We start from the raw sequence: 15,531 nt of genomic DNA on the forward strand, positions 1-15,531 counted from the left end.
TGCGAAGAGCTAAGTTACCGCAAATTGCGATAACCTTTTCGCATTTTGAGATAAGAGATAAGTGTCATAGTGTGCTATTTCCTACATACAACCACTGGGGGGACACAGAGAGAGAGAGAGAGAGAGAGATATTGATATCTCTATGGGAGGCCCACCTAGTAATTTGAGGTGAGGTTTAGGTATTAGTTAGGGGTTAGGGGCCACTTTGACATTCAAAGTGAGATGTACGAACAGAACAGTGCTCTCTGCTAAAGATTTGATGACCCTCGGTGGCCCCTAACCTCCTACACTAATACCTAAACCTCACCTCGAGTTACTAGGTGGGCCTCCCATAGAGATATAAATACCTATCTAGGGTAGGGCATTATGGCTAGTCAGTCAGTCAGTCTCTCTCTTTGTCCCTGATACCTAGGTGGGAGCTTCAAATTCCCAAACCCGGCATCTGTATAACACACTGCAACGGGCAATAAGCTGTAACGTGAGGTATCACACAGCTTAACGCTCCTGAAAAAGTTGTAGCTAAAATCGGCGTTAAAGCCGTGCGAAGTGGTTAACCTAGCCCATTCCCGCCCCTAACTCCTCCTATTTTTCGGATTTGCATCGCACCATACGATATGGTGCTATCGCATGCGTTAAGGGCGCTTTTTGCATGCGAAAAACGCCTTAGCGCATTTTGATAAATGAAGGGGTTAGTGTTCGGTTGTTCCTCTTTATGGAAGACAAATTTCCTCTCTCATTTCTGTGTTTCATTTTAATTAAATGAAAAGTCTTTTATTTTCTGTAGTGATCTCATTAGGTAGTGTGAAGTTTAAAATATTTCCTTAGCACTATTACGTGTGTGAAGATCAATGCATGAACAAGTTTGTTCCTTTTAGTGTGCCAGAAAGCTTGAAGAGATCAGCAGAAACAAATAATTAAGATTCACCCAGAGTGGTACCTGCTTCCTGTGTTGTCACATGACTTACTTGATCTGTGCTTTTCTTTGTGGTCTTCCCCTACTCCCCAAGATTCATTTGATTATGTCCTATGCATGTTTGAAGAAAAAATATAAGAAATGCCATGTCGGAGCAGACCAATGACCATCAAGGCTAGCATCTAGTCTCCAACACTGGCTAGTCCAGTTCGCAAACACCCAAGCAGACCTCATGAAGTAAACCTATTTCCTGTTACTTACACCCTCGGATATCAATACCTTTTCTAAATCTATCTGGCTAACAATGTTCTATAAACTTCTCCTTCAGGATCATGTCCAAATCTCTTAAACCCCACTATGCTAGTCAACTTGATCACATCCTCTGGAAACAGACTTCACAGCTTGTGCGGTGAGTAAAGAAAAGTACTTTTCTACAATTTGTTCTAAATCTGCTGGTTGTTAGTTTGAGTGTCTCCTTGTTTTAGTATAATTTGAAAGGATTAATAAACTATCCTTTATTTGTCCACTCCACCCCATTCATGATTTTATGAACTTCCAGCATATCCTCTCAATCTTTTTTCCAAGCCTAAGAGACCTAACCAAAGAACAAAAGAACATGCCATACTGGGTCAGATCAAGGTACCATCAAGCCCAGTATCCTCTTTCCAATAGTGCCAATCCAAGTCACAAGTACTTGGCAAGTTCCCAAACATTAAATAAATCTCAAGATACCATTGCTTATTAACAGTTTAGAAATTTTTCCTCAAGAAACTTATCCAAATCATTTTTAAACCCAGTTACACTAACTGCTGTAACCACATCCTCTGGCAATGAATTCCAGAGCTTAAGTATTGTGCTGAGTGAAAAAGAAATTAGTTGTAAAATGAGCTACTTACTAACTTCATGGAGTGCCCCCTGGTATTTCTATTATCTGAGAGAGTAAATAACTGATTTACTTTAACTGGCTCAAGTCTTTTCATGATTTTGTAGACCTCTATCATATCCCCACCTCAGTCATCTCTTCTCCAAACTGAACAGCTCTAACTTCTTTAGCCTTTCCTCATAGGGCAGTTGTTCCATGCCCTTTATCATTTTGGTCTCCCTTCTCTGCACTTTCTCCAGTGCAACTATATCTTTTTTGAGATGTGATGACCAGAACTGCACACAGTATTCAAGATGCGGTCTCACCATGGAGCAATACACAGGCATTAAGACATCCATCCTTTTATTTGCCATTCCCTTCCTAATAATTGAAGACTGAAGGGGGACCCTTGCTGGAAGCAGGGTTGGTGCTATGCTGGGCATGCCCAGTAGGTGCCAGTCAAAGTTCTAGAAACTTTTATCAAAGTTTTCCATGATTGGGCTCCATCCTGATGATGTCACCCATTTGTGAGGACTACCATCCTGCTTGTCCTATGAGAATTAATTCATCACAATCTGCTTGAGATTTAACTACTCTGCATAATTTTGAATCATCCAGAAATCTGTTCATCTCACTCGTTGTACCCCTTTCTAGATCTTATATAAATATATTAAAAAGCACTGGTCCAAGCACAGATCCCTGAGGCACTCCACTGTTTACCTTTTTCCACTGTGAAAACAGACCATTTAATCCTACTCTCTGTTTCCTGTCTCCTATCCCATGACTTTTTAGTTTTCTTAGAAGCCTCTCATGCGGGACTTTGTCGAATGCATTCTGAAAATCCAAATACACCACATCTATCGGTTCACCTTTATCCACATGTTTATTCACTCCTTCAAAGAAATGTAGGAGATTTGTGAGGCAAGACTTCCCTTGGGTAAATCCATGCTGGCTGTGTCCCATCAAACCATATCTATCTAAATGTTTTGTGATTTTATTCTTTATAACAGTTTCCACGATTTTTACTAGGGGACACTCCATTAGGATAGCATGCAGACATTTAAAACAAATCGGAGAAAATTCTTTCAACGCACAACTAAACTCTATTGTCAGGGGATGTGGTTTGTGCAGTTAGTTTAGCTGGGTTTAAAAAAAGATTTGGATAAGTTCTTGGAAAAGTCCATTACATGCTATTAATCAAGTTGACTTAGAAAGTAGCAACTGCTATTACTAGCATCATTAGCTGGGATATACTTAGTTTTTGGGTACTTGCCAGGGACTTGTAGCCTGGATTGGCCACTGTTGGAAACCAGATTCTGGGTTTGATGGACCCTTGGTCTAACCCAGTATGGAAATTTCTTATGTTCTTATGGATGTTTATGTCCCATTAAATAGGGTCCTTTGGTTATGGTTAAAACTTATCTTACTAGTGATGTGCTGAAGTCAAAAGATTTTATTGTACCTCTCTCTGTTCAATTCAACTAAAACAATCCCGTACATATTCTTGTACAAAACCAGATGTATTAATTGTTGCAAACCTTGATCCCTGTACTAGGTTAAATACTGAAGTATTATAATTCGTTAATAGGCTTTATACCACTATGCCAAGATTGAAGAATTATGTGTAGTAGAAAATAGATATAAAGCTGAGACGTCCTTGTTTGTGACTAGAAGTGTGCTACACTTGCATGTAATTGTGATGAGGGCCTGGGTCATGCTGACCTGTTAATTAGACATGATTTAGAATGAGATGATGAAATGAAATGTAAGAAGTGAAATTATGATTAGTTCATGTGAAATTTTTTTTAACCATGATTTTGTAATAGATAGAAAGCTTGGTTGTATGCATTAGTATTTAGAAGTACCCTGAGTGTACTTCTGAAGTAATATTACATTGAATAAAAATAGATACTTATACTGTTTTAATGACTTGTCTATTTCTATTTTTGGGGTACAAGAGGGAAAATGTTTTTAATTCTACAAATGACTCTTTACGCACCCAGGTATACTATTAGCTTTCCCAATTAACATGTTATAATTTTGCTGTGTGATTTATAACACACTACATTTAAAAAGTGTTCATAATGGACATTAAACAAAAGCCCTGTATGCCATTTGAGAATATACATGTGCTTTTTCTGCTCCTCTCAAACTGTTAGGAATGATTTATATATAAACAGTTACGTACACCTCATAAATCACCTAGTGAGTAATAAAATAATCCAACCTGTTGGCTTTGCACCACTCGATACTCTTTACAGCTTGGTCATGGGCAAGGAAGCAGCTGAAGGGATATAACCTGACAATGCCATCTGCCTGTCTCACACGCTGAAGTAAAGATTTTGTGGTTAAGTCCCAAATGGCCACAGTGCCTACAGATTCAGAGAGAACAGATATAGCGTTACTGAAAAATATACCAAACTTGTTTCCAATTTTATTCAAGAAAGTTATGTTTTGAAATTCACTGTGAAATAGCAACTTTTCAAAAAATTTGAATATTCCTAGCATAAAGCAATTAAAATGCCATAGAACCCTGTATTGCACTCAATCAGGGGCTGGTAGTTGTGAACACCCTTAAGATGGCCTTATATCATGAAAAGTGCAAGAGTGGCTAATTTTATGCTAAGGATAAGTTTTAAAATACTATCAATGAGCACCAAAATGGTTTGAGAAGGATTTCTACAACGCAAATGAAAAACCACAAATTGAATCCTTCATAATCAATCTATCACTTCTCTCTATAAATTCTAATTCTCAAAGCGAGTACAATAATTCACAAATATTAATTGGTGTATGTTGTAAAAAAAAAAAATTTTTGTGGAAAGAGAGGAACGTTTCATATACAATTATCATAGATCCCCACCGGGGTAATATGATTGTGAATATAATCATAAACGAACCTCCTCCATCCAGTGTGATCCATAAACATGTGAAAACACCAAGTGGAAATTTTTTGTGTATGTATATAAAAAAAATATATCTTGCTAATGATGGTGAATAAAATCACTCTAACAACCATATATTTCAATATAACACTCCCGGCAAACTTGTGAATAATCCCAACCAAGGGTATAGATGGATATGTTGAAACGCTTGTAAAGCAACCTAGATAGGCATGATAGGCAGTCTCTGACGGCTTAAAAACTAAGCTCATTCAACACCCCGACTTACCTGATGGTTTAAACACATAAAGAAGGATGTGCCGGGGCCACGGAAGCACTAGCGCATCCACTCCTTCCGACGCGTGCTCTCTTCTTCGGCTGAAGAAACGCGCCACTTTCGCATTTTGTCAAGTCGCCATCAGGTCCAATCGCGGGGTCCCCCAACGCCGAGTGATGAGACATCGCCTCTGTCGAGAGCTCCCATTCTCCTGGATCTAGGTGCTGCCGACTGAGGTAGTCCGCCTGAACGTTGTCCACGCTGGCAATGTGGGTGGCCGCGAGGCGCGACACGTTTCGTTCCGCCCAGTCCATCAGCAACGCCGCCTCTGTCGCTGCCGCTCGACTTTTTGTGCCTCCTTGCCGATTTATGTACGCCACTGTGGTCGCATGGTCCGACAGAATTCTTACCGGTCGGCTGCGCACCATTGGCAGGAGGCGACGCAAGGCCAGACGTACCGCTCTGGTCTCCAATCGATTGATGGACCAAGTGGACTGGAGCGCTGACCAGGTGCCCTGGACTGCTCAGGACTGGCAAACCGCCCCCCAGCCAGAAAGGCTGGCATATGTTGTCACCACAATCCAAGACGGAGGTTCCAAGTCCACTCCCTGTAGGAGATTGTCCGGAGTTAGCCACCAGGAGAGACTGGAGCGGGCCGGCTCCATCAAGGGTAATTCCATCCCGTAATCCTCTGATCTGGGATCCCAACGAGATAGAAGCGCTCTTTGTAATGGCCGCATATGCGCAAAAGCCCATTTTACCATCTCCATATTAGACACCATATGACCAATGACTTGTAAATAATCCCAAACCGTGGGAGTCGCAAGGTCCATCAGGCGCCGCACCTGTGCCATGAGGTTGAGCATGCGATGATGAGGAAGAAAAACCTTTCCCACCAAGGTATCGAACCGAGCGCCCAAAAACTCCAACTGTTGGGTCGGCTCGAGTCTGCTCTTCACGAAGTTGACTACCCAACCCAACGACTGAAGTTGACGCACCACCAAGGAAACCGCCCGTTTGCAGGCCGCATGTGACTTTGCCCGGATGAGCCAATCGTCGAGATAGGGATGTACAAGGACTCCTTGTCGACGGAGGGAAGCCGCGACCACTACGAGAACCTTGGTGAACACTCGCAGAGTGGTGGCCAATCCGAAGGGGAGGGCACAAAACTGGTAATGGCACCCTAACACCGTGAACCTCAGGTATCTTTGATGTCGCTCTCGGATTCCGATGTGGCGATATGCCTCGGTCAGGTCCAAAGAAGCCAAATATTCTCCCTTGTGGACGGCCGCAATAACAGACCGTAGAGTCTCCATCCGAAAGCGAGGCACGCGTAACACCTTGTTTACCCCCTTGAGATCCAGAATTGGCCGGAAGGTGCCCTCCTTTTTGGGAACCAGGAAGTATATGGAATACCGACCCGTCCTGAGCTGGTCTGGTGGGACCGGGACCACCGCCCCCAGCTCCTGTAGGTGATCTACTGTTTGAGCTATAGCCTGCTGTTTTTCCCGCGGACCGCACAGCGATATCATAAAACGATCCCGGAGGGGACGTACAAAATCCAACTCGTAGCCGTACCGAACAACGTCGAGGACCCATTGATCCGAAGTTATTTTGACCCACTCCTCCCAGAACCGGGACAGCCGACCTCCGATAGCGGGAACGGAGGAATGGGCCTGCGCACCTTCATTGCGCGGGCTTGCTGGTAGCAAAACTTTGTGAGGAGCCTCCTCGTTGAGGCCTCCTGTCACGAAAGGAAGGAGACCAGGACTGGGTTCTCGTCGTCTGCTGCCTCTGGGGAAAGGAACCACCTCTTCCCGCACGGAAACGCCTTTGACCCCGAAAATGAGCCCTGGCATTCCCAAACGACCGAGATCGACGAGGCTTATCCTCCAGCAATTTATATACTTTGTTGTCTCCCAGGTCTTTAATGAGCTGATCTAGTTCCTCGCCGAACAGTAACTTGCCCTTAAAGGGGAAGGAACCTAATCTCGCCTGGAGGTGGCATCCGCCGACCAACGACGGAGCCAGAGTAACCTCCTGGCCAAAACCGCCAACGACATAATGCGAGCTGAAGTGCGCAACAAATCATATAAGGCATCTGCTGTCTAAGCAACCGCAGCTTCCACACAATTGGCCTGCTCTGCCTCACCCGGAGGAAGCTCCTGCGTGGTCAGCAACTGCTGGACCCATCGCAGGTTGGCCCTCTGCACAAGGCTGCTGCATGCCGCCGCCCGGACACCCAGGGCCGCCACGTCAAAGATGCGCTTCAACAAGACCTCCAGCTTACGATCCTGGAGATCTTTCAAAGCTATACCACCCGTAACAGGGATAGTCGTATGCTTAACCACAGCCGTGACAGCCGAATCCACCGCAGGTGTCTTCAAAAGATCCAGGGATTCCTTAGGCAAGGGATATAGCTTTTCCATCGCTCGAGTCACCCGCAGGGAAGCCTCTGGCAGCTCCCACTCGAAACAATCTGCAAAACTTTGTGATGGAAGGGAAAAGTCTGAGGGGGGGCCCCGAAGTCCCGCCATAGCGATATCCCCTGTAGAAGTGTCCGCCTCCTGGGGCGGTGCCGTCAGCTCTAGCTCTTGCAGGACATGGAGAATAAGGGAGCTTAACTCCTCCTTGCTGAATAAACATAGCACCTGGGGGTCATCACCCTCTACGGACACCTGATCGTCCGCCGTCAGCGAATCCGAAGCCCCCGGGAGGTCCGGAGCGGCTTCTGTGTCTCCCGTGTCCTCAGCCCCCCCCCTGCGGGAGGGGGACATTAGCCCCGGAGGGCCCCATGCCCAGAGGCCTCCCCTGGGTCAAGGAAGTTTTGGGGATCTTCGGGGGAGAAGGAGCTTCTGCCTCCCAGCCAGACTCAGCCTGCAAAAAAGCTTTGTGCATTAAAAGCACAAAATCTGAAGAAAAAGGCACTGACCTCTTTAAATTCTTTTTCCTGGATCCTGAGAGAGGAGGGGCTTGAGGGCTCCCCAAACCGGGCGGGGAGCGCGGGCTCTGCTCACTAGGGGAGGGAGGAGGGGAGAGATCCTCCTCCGATGCCTCCGATTCTGCCTGCCTCGTGGCCAAGATGGCCCCCGAGGGAGGAGGGGCCGGGGAACGGCTGTCAGCAGCGCCTCGATGCCGCGGTGTAGAGGGAAGAGGAGAGCCGCTGCGGGCAGCGCTCGACCCTCGAGAGGGTCCCTCGCCCCCGGGAAGGCATCGGGGACAGAGGCCCTCTCGGGAGAGTCGCGCCCCCGCCCCCCCACAGGCCTCACAGGCCGAAGATCACGGCATCGAGGGAAGGAAGACAGAGCCGCATGAAAAAGGCGCCAAAAAGTAAGGTGAGTAAAAATATTTACCAGCACAGCGCGCCGGGTGACCTAGCCACCCCCTCCGGAGTCCATAGAGGCTCTGGCAGGCCGGGGTTGAAACGGAGGAGCTCACTGCCTGTCCCCAACAGGCCTTAAGTGGCTCAAAAAGAAAAACTTTAAAATCCCTTTTTTTTTTTAAACCCCCTTCAGGGCTGGGACCCCTGGAATTGGGGGGAGGGTGACCGGCCCACCGGTAAGCTCTCCCCCAGCCTCAAGGATAGTCTATTCCGGGAACTACAGAGGGCACTGCCCTCTGTGCCTGCCCCACACTGAGCTCCAAACCGCGCTGCGCCAAGACAAACACCACCACAGACAGACAAAAGTAAGAAAAGGAAAGAAACTAAATGATCTTGTCCCTCTTTTTCCCGTACAAATAAACTGACCAGGCCAGGACCGCAGGTTATGCCTCTCAATCTGCTGGAGTCAGAGAATATACTGAGGGTTCGCAGGTGGCACACCAGTATATCTAGGGGGGTGCTTTCAGTTTTCTCTCTGACTCCATCTGCTGGAGGGGAGGCATAACCCAGCTGTCTGGACTGATCCTGGTACGTACAGGGAACAGGAAGTGATCTGGTAACAAGGACCAGCTTTCCAGTTGATGCATTGCACTCTCACACCAAGGATGTGTCTCCAGGGAAACTGCCCATGAGGGAAGGATGAGGTTGGCCATCATAGCTGGTGATACAATTATTAGGAATGTAAATAGATGAATGGCTGGTGAACTTGAAGAGTGCCTGGAAACCTGCCTGTCTGGTGCGAAGGTGGTGGACCTCTTGCATCACCGAGATAGGATTTTAGACAGTGCTGGGGTGGTGCCAGCTATCATGGTACATGTGGGCACCAACAACATAGGGAGAAGTAAGAGGGAGATTCTGGAATCCAAATTTAGGCTTTTAGGTAGAGAATCCAGAACCTCCAGGGTAGCATTCTCTGAATGCTCCCTGTTCCACAGGCAGAGCTCTGGAGTCTCAATGCATGGATGAGACAATGGTGCAAGGAAGAGGGCTTAAGTTTTGTAAGGACCTGGCCAATCTTTTCAGGAAAGGAGGGAGACTTTTCCAAAAGGATGAGCTCCACTTTAAACAAGGTAGAACCAGGCTGCTAGCACTAACTTTTAAAAAGATTATAGAACAGCTTTTGAACTAGAACAAGGAGGGAAGCAAACAGTCACTCAGCAGTGCATGGTTCAGAAGAAGGTATCTTTGAAGGATACTAAAAAATCAGGAAAGTTAGGGCATCCCAACAGAGAGGCTCCAATAATTCAAGGTCAGGAAAATCAGGGCCAGCAGTTCATCTCTATAAAAGAACCGCAACATAGTTTAATACGGTTCCAGCCCTGGACAAATTTCCCCATCTTCTAGGGAATCTGGATCAACCTCATCATCAGTGCCATCTGGATTCCTGTCAGGAACACCTGCAGGGAGCCAGGGTAAGCCCCGGAACTAAAGCATAGGACTGGAAGAGGGAGGAGCCACTGGCTGAGGGTCCAACCAGACAGAAATGGGGGAAGCGGAGAACTGCCCTTGAAGAAAGGTTTGTAAAGCTTTGAAAAAATTCTACCCAAGAAAAATCAGCTGGGTCCAGAAAACTCAGAAGGAATGCGAGCTGTTCCCACAGAACTGCCCTCGCCAGCGGAGCAGACAGTTAAGGGAGAACCAAGATCTGGTATTTCCCCAGGCCATGACCAACCATCATCAGAATGGGAAGAGACAGGCTTAGCAAAATCCGAGGAAGACAACTCTCTCCCTGAGCATCTGAGCAGTGCTGACACAGGTTAGAAGCCAGGTCAGACTTAGAAGCCCTAATATGACAGGCAACACAAACTGGTAGATGCTTAGGCCGGTGCCATCGCTGTGGTAAATGTGCGTTGGAATGGCTTGCACTCAAAAATGAAATGCGCCCAAAAAATAAACACCTAGAAGAAAGCGCGGCAAGGTGCAAGCACAACCTGTGCGCCAAGTTATGAGAATAAAGTTTGCGCGCATAAAAAGTCACCCAAAAACAGTGCACAACTCATGCGCAGCCGACAAACTGCGCACACAGACGGCCTATAGACAGCAGCCAAACAAACACAAGAGTGCGAAGACAGCTGCCACTGTATATCATGCTGTATCTTAATGGAGATAATTAATTAAGGTTATGCTTCAATGTATAACTCAATATTCCCTGAATCACCTTGTACAAGTTTCGGCGTACTATGCCTTCATCAGGAAACTTTTTACTTTTTTCTTACTTCAAACGCTGACTTGTAACTGAATCTTAAATACTCTTTGATAAGTTTGAGTTGGGCAGCAACACTGGTTTGAATATGTAGGTGATTCAGGGAATATTGAGTTATACACTGTACCACGCAGCATGCAAGAAAAAAGCCTCAGTGCGGGACCTAGGCCACCGGGGGCCGCTCAATTTGCCAGGCTGCCCAATTCCCAACAGGAGCGGGAGCGAATGTCGGCACAGCGCACCGAAAATGGAGGAAGTCCTGAAACCCTTCTGTCTCTGTTTCAGGTAAAACTTTCTCTCCTTTATTTTATTTTTTTTAAACCTTACCTGAGCTCAGCACTTACCAGCTGATAACAGAGATGGTCTCTGGCTGCGTGGGGAGAGAGCATCTGCCATCACTGCCGCACTCGGCATCCTGTACCCGCTGACTTTCAACCGAACTAGCAGCTAAGTCCACACTGGAAAACCCAGCTGCCGGACCAAGGCACACCTCTGAGGGACCACGGAAATCACCTCAGGAACTCTCAGCAGGGGGAGGTACCTTTAGGCATCACTACAGGAGAGCAAGGCTTTCCTTTCCTGAATTTAGATTTTCACATTTCTCCTTTCAAAAAGCTCAAAGCAATCCCCATAGAGAGATGCATGTTCTCCATCCGCTGGAAACAGAGAATACTGGCAGGCTGGGGTCACTGCAGGGTTATGTAATGTCAGCTTGCTCAGTCTCCATCTGCCGGCAGGGAGCATAAACCCACTGGTCCTGAGTCCATCTGTCTACAAGCTAGGAAATGGGGAAATACCTGCTCCAGAGATAGCTTTCAAGAGGGATGACTCAAATGAACTGAACCAAATCACAGTGAACATGGAAGATATAGTTGGCCAGATAGACAAACTCAAGAGTGGCATATCGCTTGGGCCACATGGTGTATATATATATATATATATATATATATATATATATATATATATATATATATATATATATATACACACATATACACACACATATATACCATATATCCCAGGGTTCTGAAAGAACTAAAAAAATGAAATTTCAGACCTATTACTAATAATTTTAATCTATTAAAATCGTCCATTGTATCTAAAGCCTGGAAGATGGCCAATATAACCCTGATAATTAAAATGGATGCCAGCTGTGATCCAGAAAACTATAGACCAGTGAGCCTGATTTCAGTGACGGGAAAAATTGAGGAAACTATTCTAAAGAACAAAATCATAGAACATATAGACAGACAATTTAATGGGACATAGCTAGCATGGATTATTCAAGGGAAGTCTTGCCACACAAATCTATTAACTTGTTCAAAAAATGTAGTAAACACATAGATTAAGGTGAGCCAGTAAATGCAGTGTATTTGTATTTTCAGAATGCATTTGACAAAGATTCTCATGAGGCTCCTAAGAAAATTAAACATTCATGGGATAGGAAATAATGTAATTTTGTGGACTGCAAGCTTGTTAAAAAAAAAAAAAAAAAAAAACTAAACAAAAAAATACCAACAGAAAATAGAGTATAGGATGAAATGGTCAGTTTTCTCAGTGGATAGAGTTAAACAATGGAGTGGCTCAGAGATCTGGAAAGAGGAACATCTAGCGAGGTGATCAATTTGCCGTTGACACAAAATTATTCAGAGTAGTTAAATCACAAGTGGATAGTAAATTACAGGAGGACCTTGTGAGACTGGAAGATTGGGCATCCAAGTGGCAGATGAAGTTTAATGTGGACAAATGGAAGGTGATGCATTTAGGGAAAAATAACCCATGCATTAGTTACACAACGTTAGGTTCCACATTAGGAGTTACCACACAGTAAAAAGATCTAGAATTCGTTGTGGATAATACATTGCAATCGCCGGCTCAGTATGTTGTGGAGCTCAAAAAAGTAAACAATGTTAGGCACTATGAGGAAGGGAATGGTGAATAAAATGGAGAATGTCATAATGCCTCTGAATAGCTCCATTTTGAGACCACATTTATAGTATTGTGTGCAATTCTGGTCGCCACATTTCAAAAGAGATATAACTGCACTGGAGAAGGTACAGAGAAGAGTGACCAAAATGATAAAGGTGATGGAATAGTTCCCCTAAGAGGAAAGGCTATTCAGCTTGAAGAAGAGACGGCTGAAGGAGGATATGATAGAGGTCTATAAAATCAAGAGAGATCTAGAATGGGTAAATGGAATCAGTTATTTACTCTTTCAGATAATAGGATTAGCGGGAACACCATGAACTTAGCAAGCAGCACATTTAAAACAAATTGGAAAAAATGATTTCTCACTCAACACACAATTAAGCTCTGGAATCTGTTGCCAGAGGATGTGGTAAGGGCAGTTAGTTGGTTTAAAAAATGTTTGGATAAGTTTCTGTAGGAGACGTCCCTAAACTGCTATTAATCAAATTGACTGAGGGATAGCCACTGTTATTGCTGGCATTAATAGCATGGGATCTATTTAATGTTTGGGTACCTTGCCAGGTTCTTGTAACCTGGATTGGCCACTGTTGGAGACAGGATGCTGGGCTTGATGGACCCTCGGTCTGACCCAGTATGGCAACTTATGTTCTTATGATAGTAACAGTTAAATCATTAACAGATAATATACTACTATTTCTTGTGCTCAAAAAATAAGTTATGATTAAATGGGTTGGTTGCCGAGTAAAAATAAAAAAAGGTTAATTTAGCCTTGATCAAAGATAAAGAATACTCATCAGAGGATGGAGAATTCAGAAAATTCCCTTACAAAATGTAATCTTCGTTTTATAGAATTTCCTAAGTCTCCTTTAATTACTCCATTAGAGTTGCTTAAAAAATTCTACATTGAGATTTTACAAATCCATCCTGAAACCTTTCCTCCAAGGCTTATTTGCCAACTCGAAATCAGGAGCCTTTAGTTGGAGATGGACAGCAGTTGAATGCTTTGTCAAGTAATTTGTGATTGTCCAGTTTCCTACAGGATTCCGTTATAGAATCTATAGTATCTTTGCTGGTAGTATATGTTCTGAAGACTGATAGGGATTGGACTTTAAAAAAGTTCTTTCGCTCCCAATCCAAAATGTTTATGGGGCACAGAGTAGCCATTTCCCCGGATGTTTCTAGAGTGTGTCAGGCTATGGGAAAGATTTTTTGACCCTTAAAGTTATTGCCTTAGGTTTTACTTTTATTCTCCATTTTCCTTGTAAATGTTTGATGAAGTCTGGGAGAACTACGTATATATTTTATGAACTTAAACAACTTGAAACATTTCTACAGATGAGAACTATTACTCCATCTACCATCTTATCTCTAGAACGTATACAGCTGACTCAAATTTCACCTATTTGTTTGGTTTGTTTTCAGTCTCTAACTCTCTTCCTTATTGGGGTCTAAATCTGTAAATTTTTTTCCTTTGATATTTTTCTTGCAAATGTAACTGATTTTGATTTGCTGGAGTCCAGTTTTTCTTGATGTATTTGGAAAATTAATAAAGAACATAAAAAATAAGTGATATGTAGCAGTGATATGTATCAGTACAGCAAAGTGTATGCCTAGTAGCACTTTAAAAATAAGTAGTAGTAGTAGTATCTAATTCCCTCAATATACACAGAGTAACTTTAATCCTCTATTTCTTTGGCAAAAAAAAACACTTTCCCCAGCAAAACCAAATGCTCGTAAATCCTGCTCAACCGCCAGGAGATGTAGCTTCTATTTTCAGCAATCTCTAAGTAATATAGAGTTTAAGGAGTAAAGTATATAAATGCACTGTTGAATGTTTGTTAAATCTTTGTACTTTCATTAAGCACAGACACTGAAGTTAAATGCCAGGGAATAAAATTTAGTATTTATAAAATCTGCTGACTCCTGCTGTCTTCATTCTGCCAACAAGCCTACCACACTTGCTTTGATCTTATTTTCTTATAGTTACCATGGGCTGTCACATATTTTGATCTTTAACACCACCCATATGCCCATATCCCAGAGCATTCTGGAATTTTATGATGTATATTTCTAAATGAGAACATATTTTTAGTCTCTTACCTTTCTTTCTCATAATTTTGAGACAACATATTCAAAAATTATTTGTGATGCAATAGCAGTACAAAGAAAAAATAGCATTAGGAAAACAAATGGATCTCAACAGTATTGGAAAACTAGCATTGTTTGTTTTTAATATAGTAATAATGAAATTCAAAAGTGAACTTGGGAGTGATTAACAGTCAATTTTTATGCAAGCTGTGGGGCCACTAAGATTCCAAAGAAATCTTACCATCATAAAATCCAGCAGCCAGGTGATGGTGGGGCTTGGATGGCATCCAAGAGAGGCTGAAACACTGTCCACACTCACCAGAACTGTCAGCCTGGATTGCCCCTACCTGTAGGCTTGCTACACATTGAACCTGTGAAAGAAGAATGAAGTACTGTAGTGAAATTTCAGTATTTATTTTTATTTATTTAGGGCTTTTTTTATACCGACACTCATGATACCAATCATATCGTATCGGTTTACAATATTAGTTTGGAACAATATTGTTCCAGTTGTTCCAGACTACAATATTAGTCTGGAACAACTGGATGCTCTCAATATAATTCCTTACTCCCAATTCCCAACCTGTATGTCAGATAAATGGCAAGATACTTTACAGAATTTCTCAGACATATTGACATCCATTTTTCTTTAAGAAATTGGATGTCCATATGGCAGATGTAATACAACACGTGCAAGGTGAAGCATAAAGGGAAAAATAACCCATGCTGTAGTTACATGATGTTAGGTTCCATATTAGGAGTTACCAACCAAGAAAAAGATCTGAGCTTCATAGTTGATATTACATTGAAATTGTCGGCTCAGTGTGCTATGGCTGTCAGAAAAGCAAACAATGTTAGGAAGTATTAAGAAGGAAATGACAAATAAAACGGAGGATGTTATAATGCCTCTGTATCGCTCCATGGTGAACCCACACTTTGTATACTGTGAGCAATTCTGGTCGCCGCATCTCAAAACAAATATAGATACACTGGAG

General features: G+C 43.5%; 1 protein-coding gene across 3 annotated transcripts in view; it reads right to left on the bottom strand.

The window, feature by feature from the left end:
- GTF3C2 (general transcription factor IIIC subunit 2) overlaps positions 1 to 15,531 on the bottom strand; it is a 265,747-nt gene that overhangs the window by 103,080 nt on the left and 147,136 nt on the right. For all 3 annotated transcript variants that reach the window (XR_003855599.1, XM_029595224.1, XM_029595225.1), the window contains exons 12-13: positions 14,778 to 14,907; positions 4,003 to 4,147 (exon numbers count right to left, since the gene is read on the bottom strand). Coding sequence is in view for 2 of the 3 variants with exons in the window: in XM_029595224.1 (XP_029451084.1) it covers positions 4,003 to 4,147; positions 14,778 to 14,907 (275 nt within the window). In the remaining variant the exon portion in view is untranslated. The remainder of the gene's footprint in view (positions 1 to 4,002; positions 4,148 to 14,777; positions 14,908 to 15,531) is intronic.

This window comes from Rhinatrema bivittatum, chromosome 3 (genome assembly GCF_901001135.1).
Source record: "Rhinatrema bivittatum chromosome 3, aRhiBiv1.1, whole genome shotgun sequence".
In the NCBI taxonomy this organism is placed as follows: domain Eukaryota; kingdom Metazoa; phylum Chordata; class Amphibia; order Gymnophiona; family Rhinatrematidae; genus Rhinatrema; species Rhinatrema bivittatum.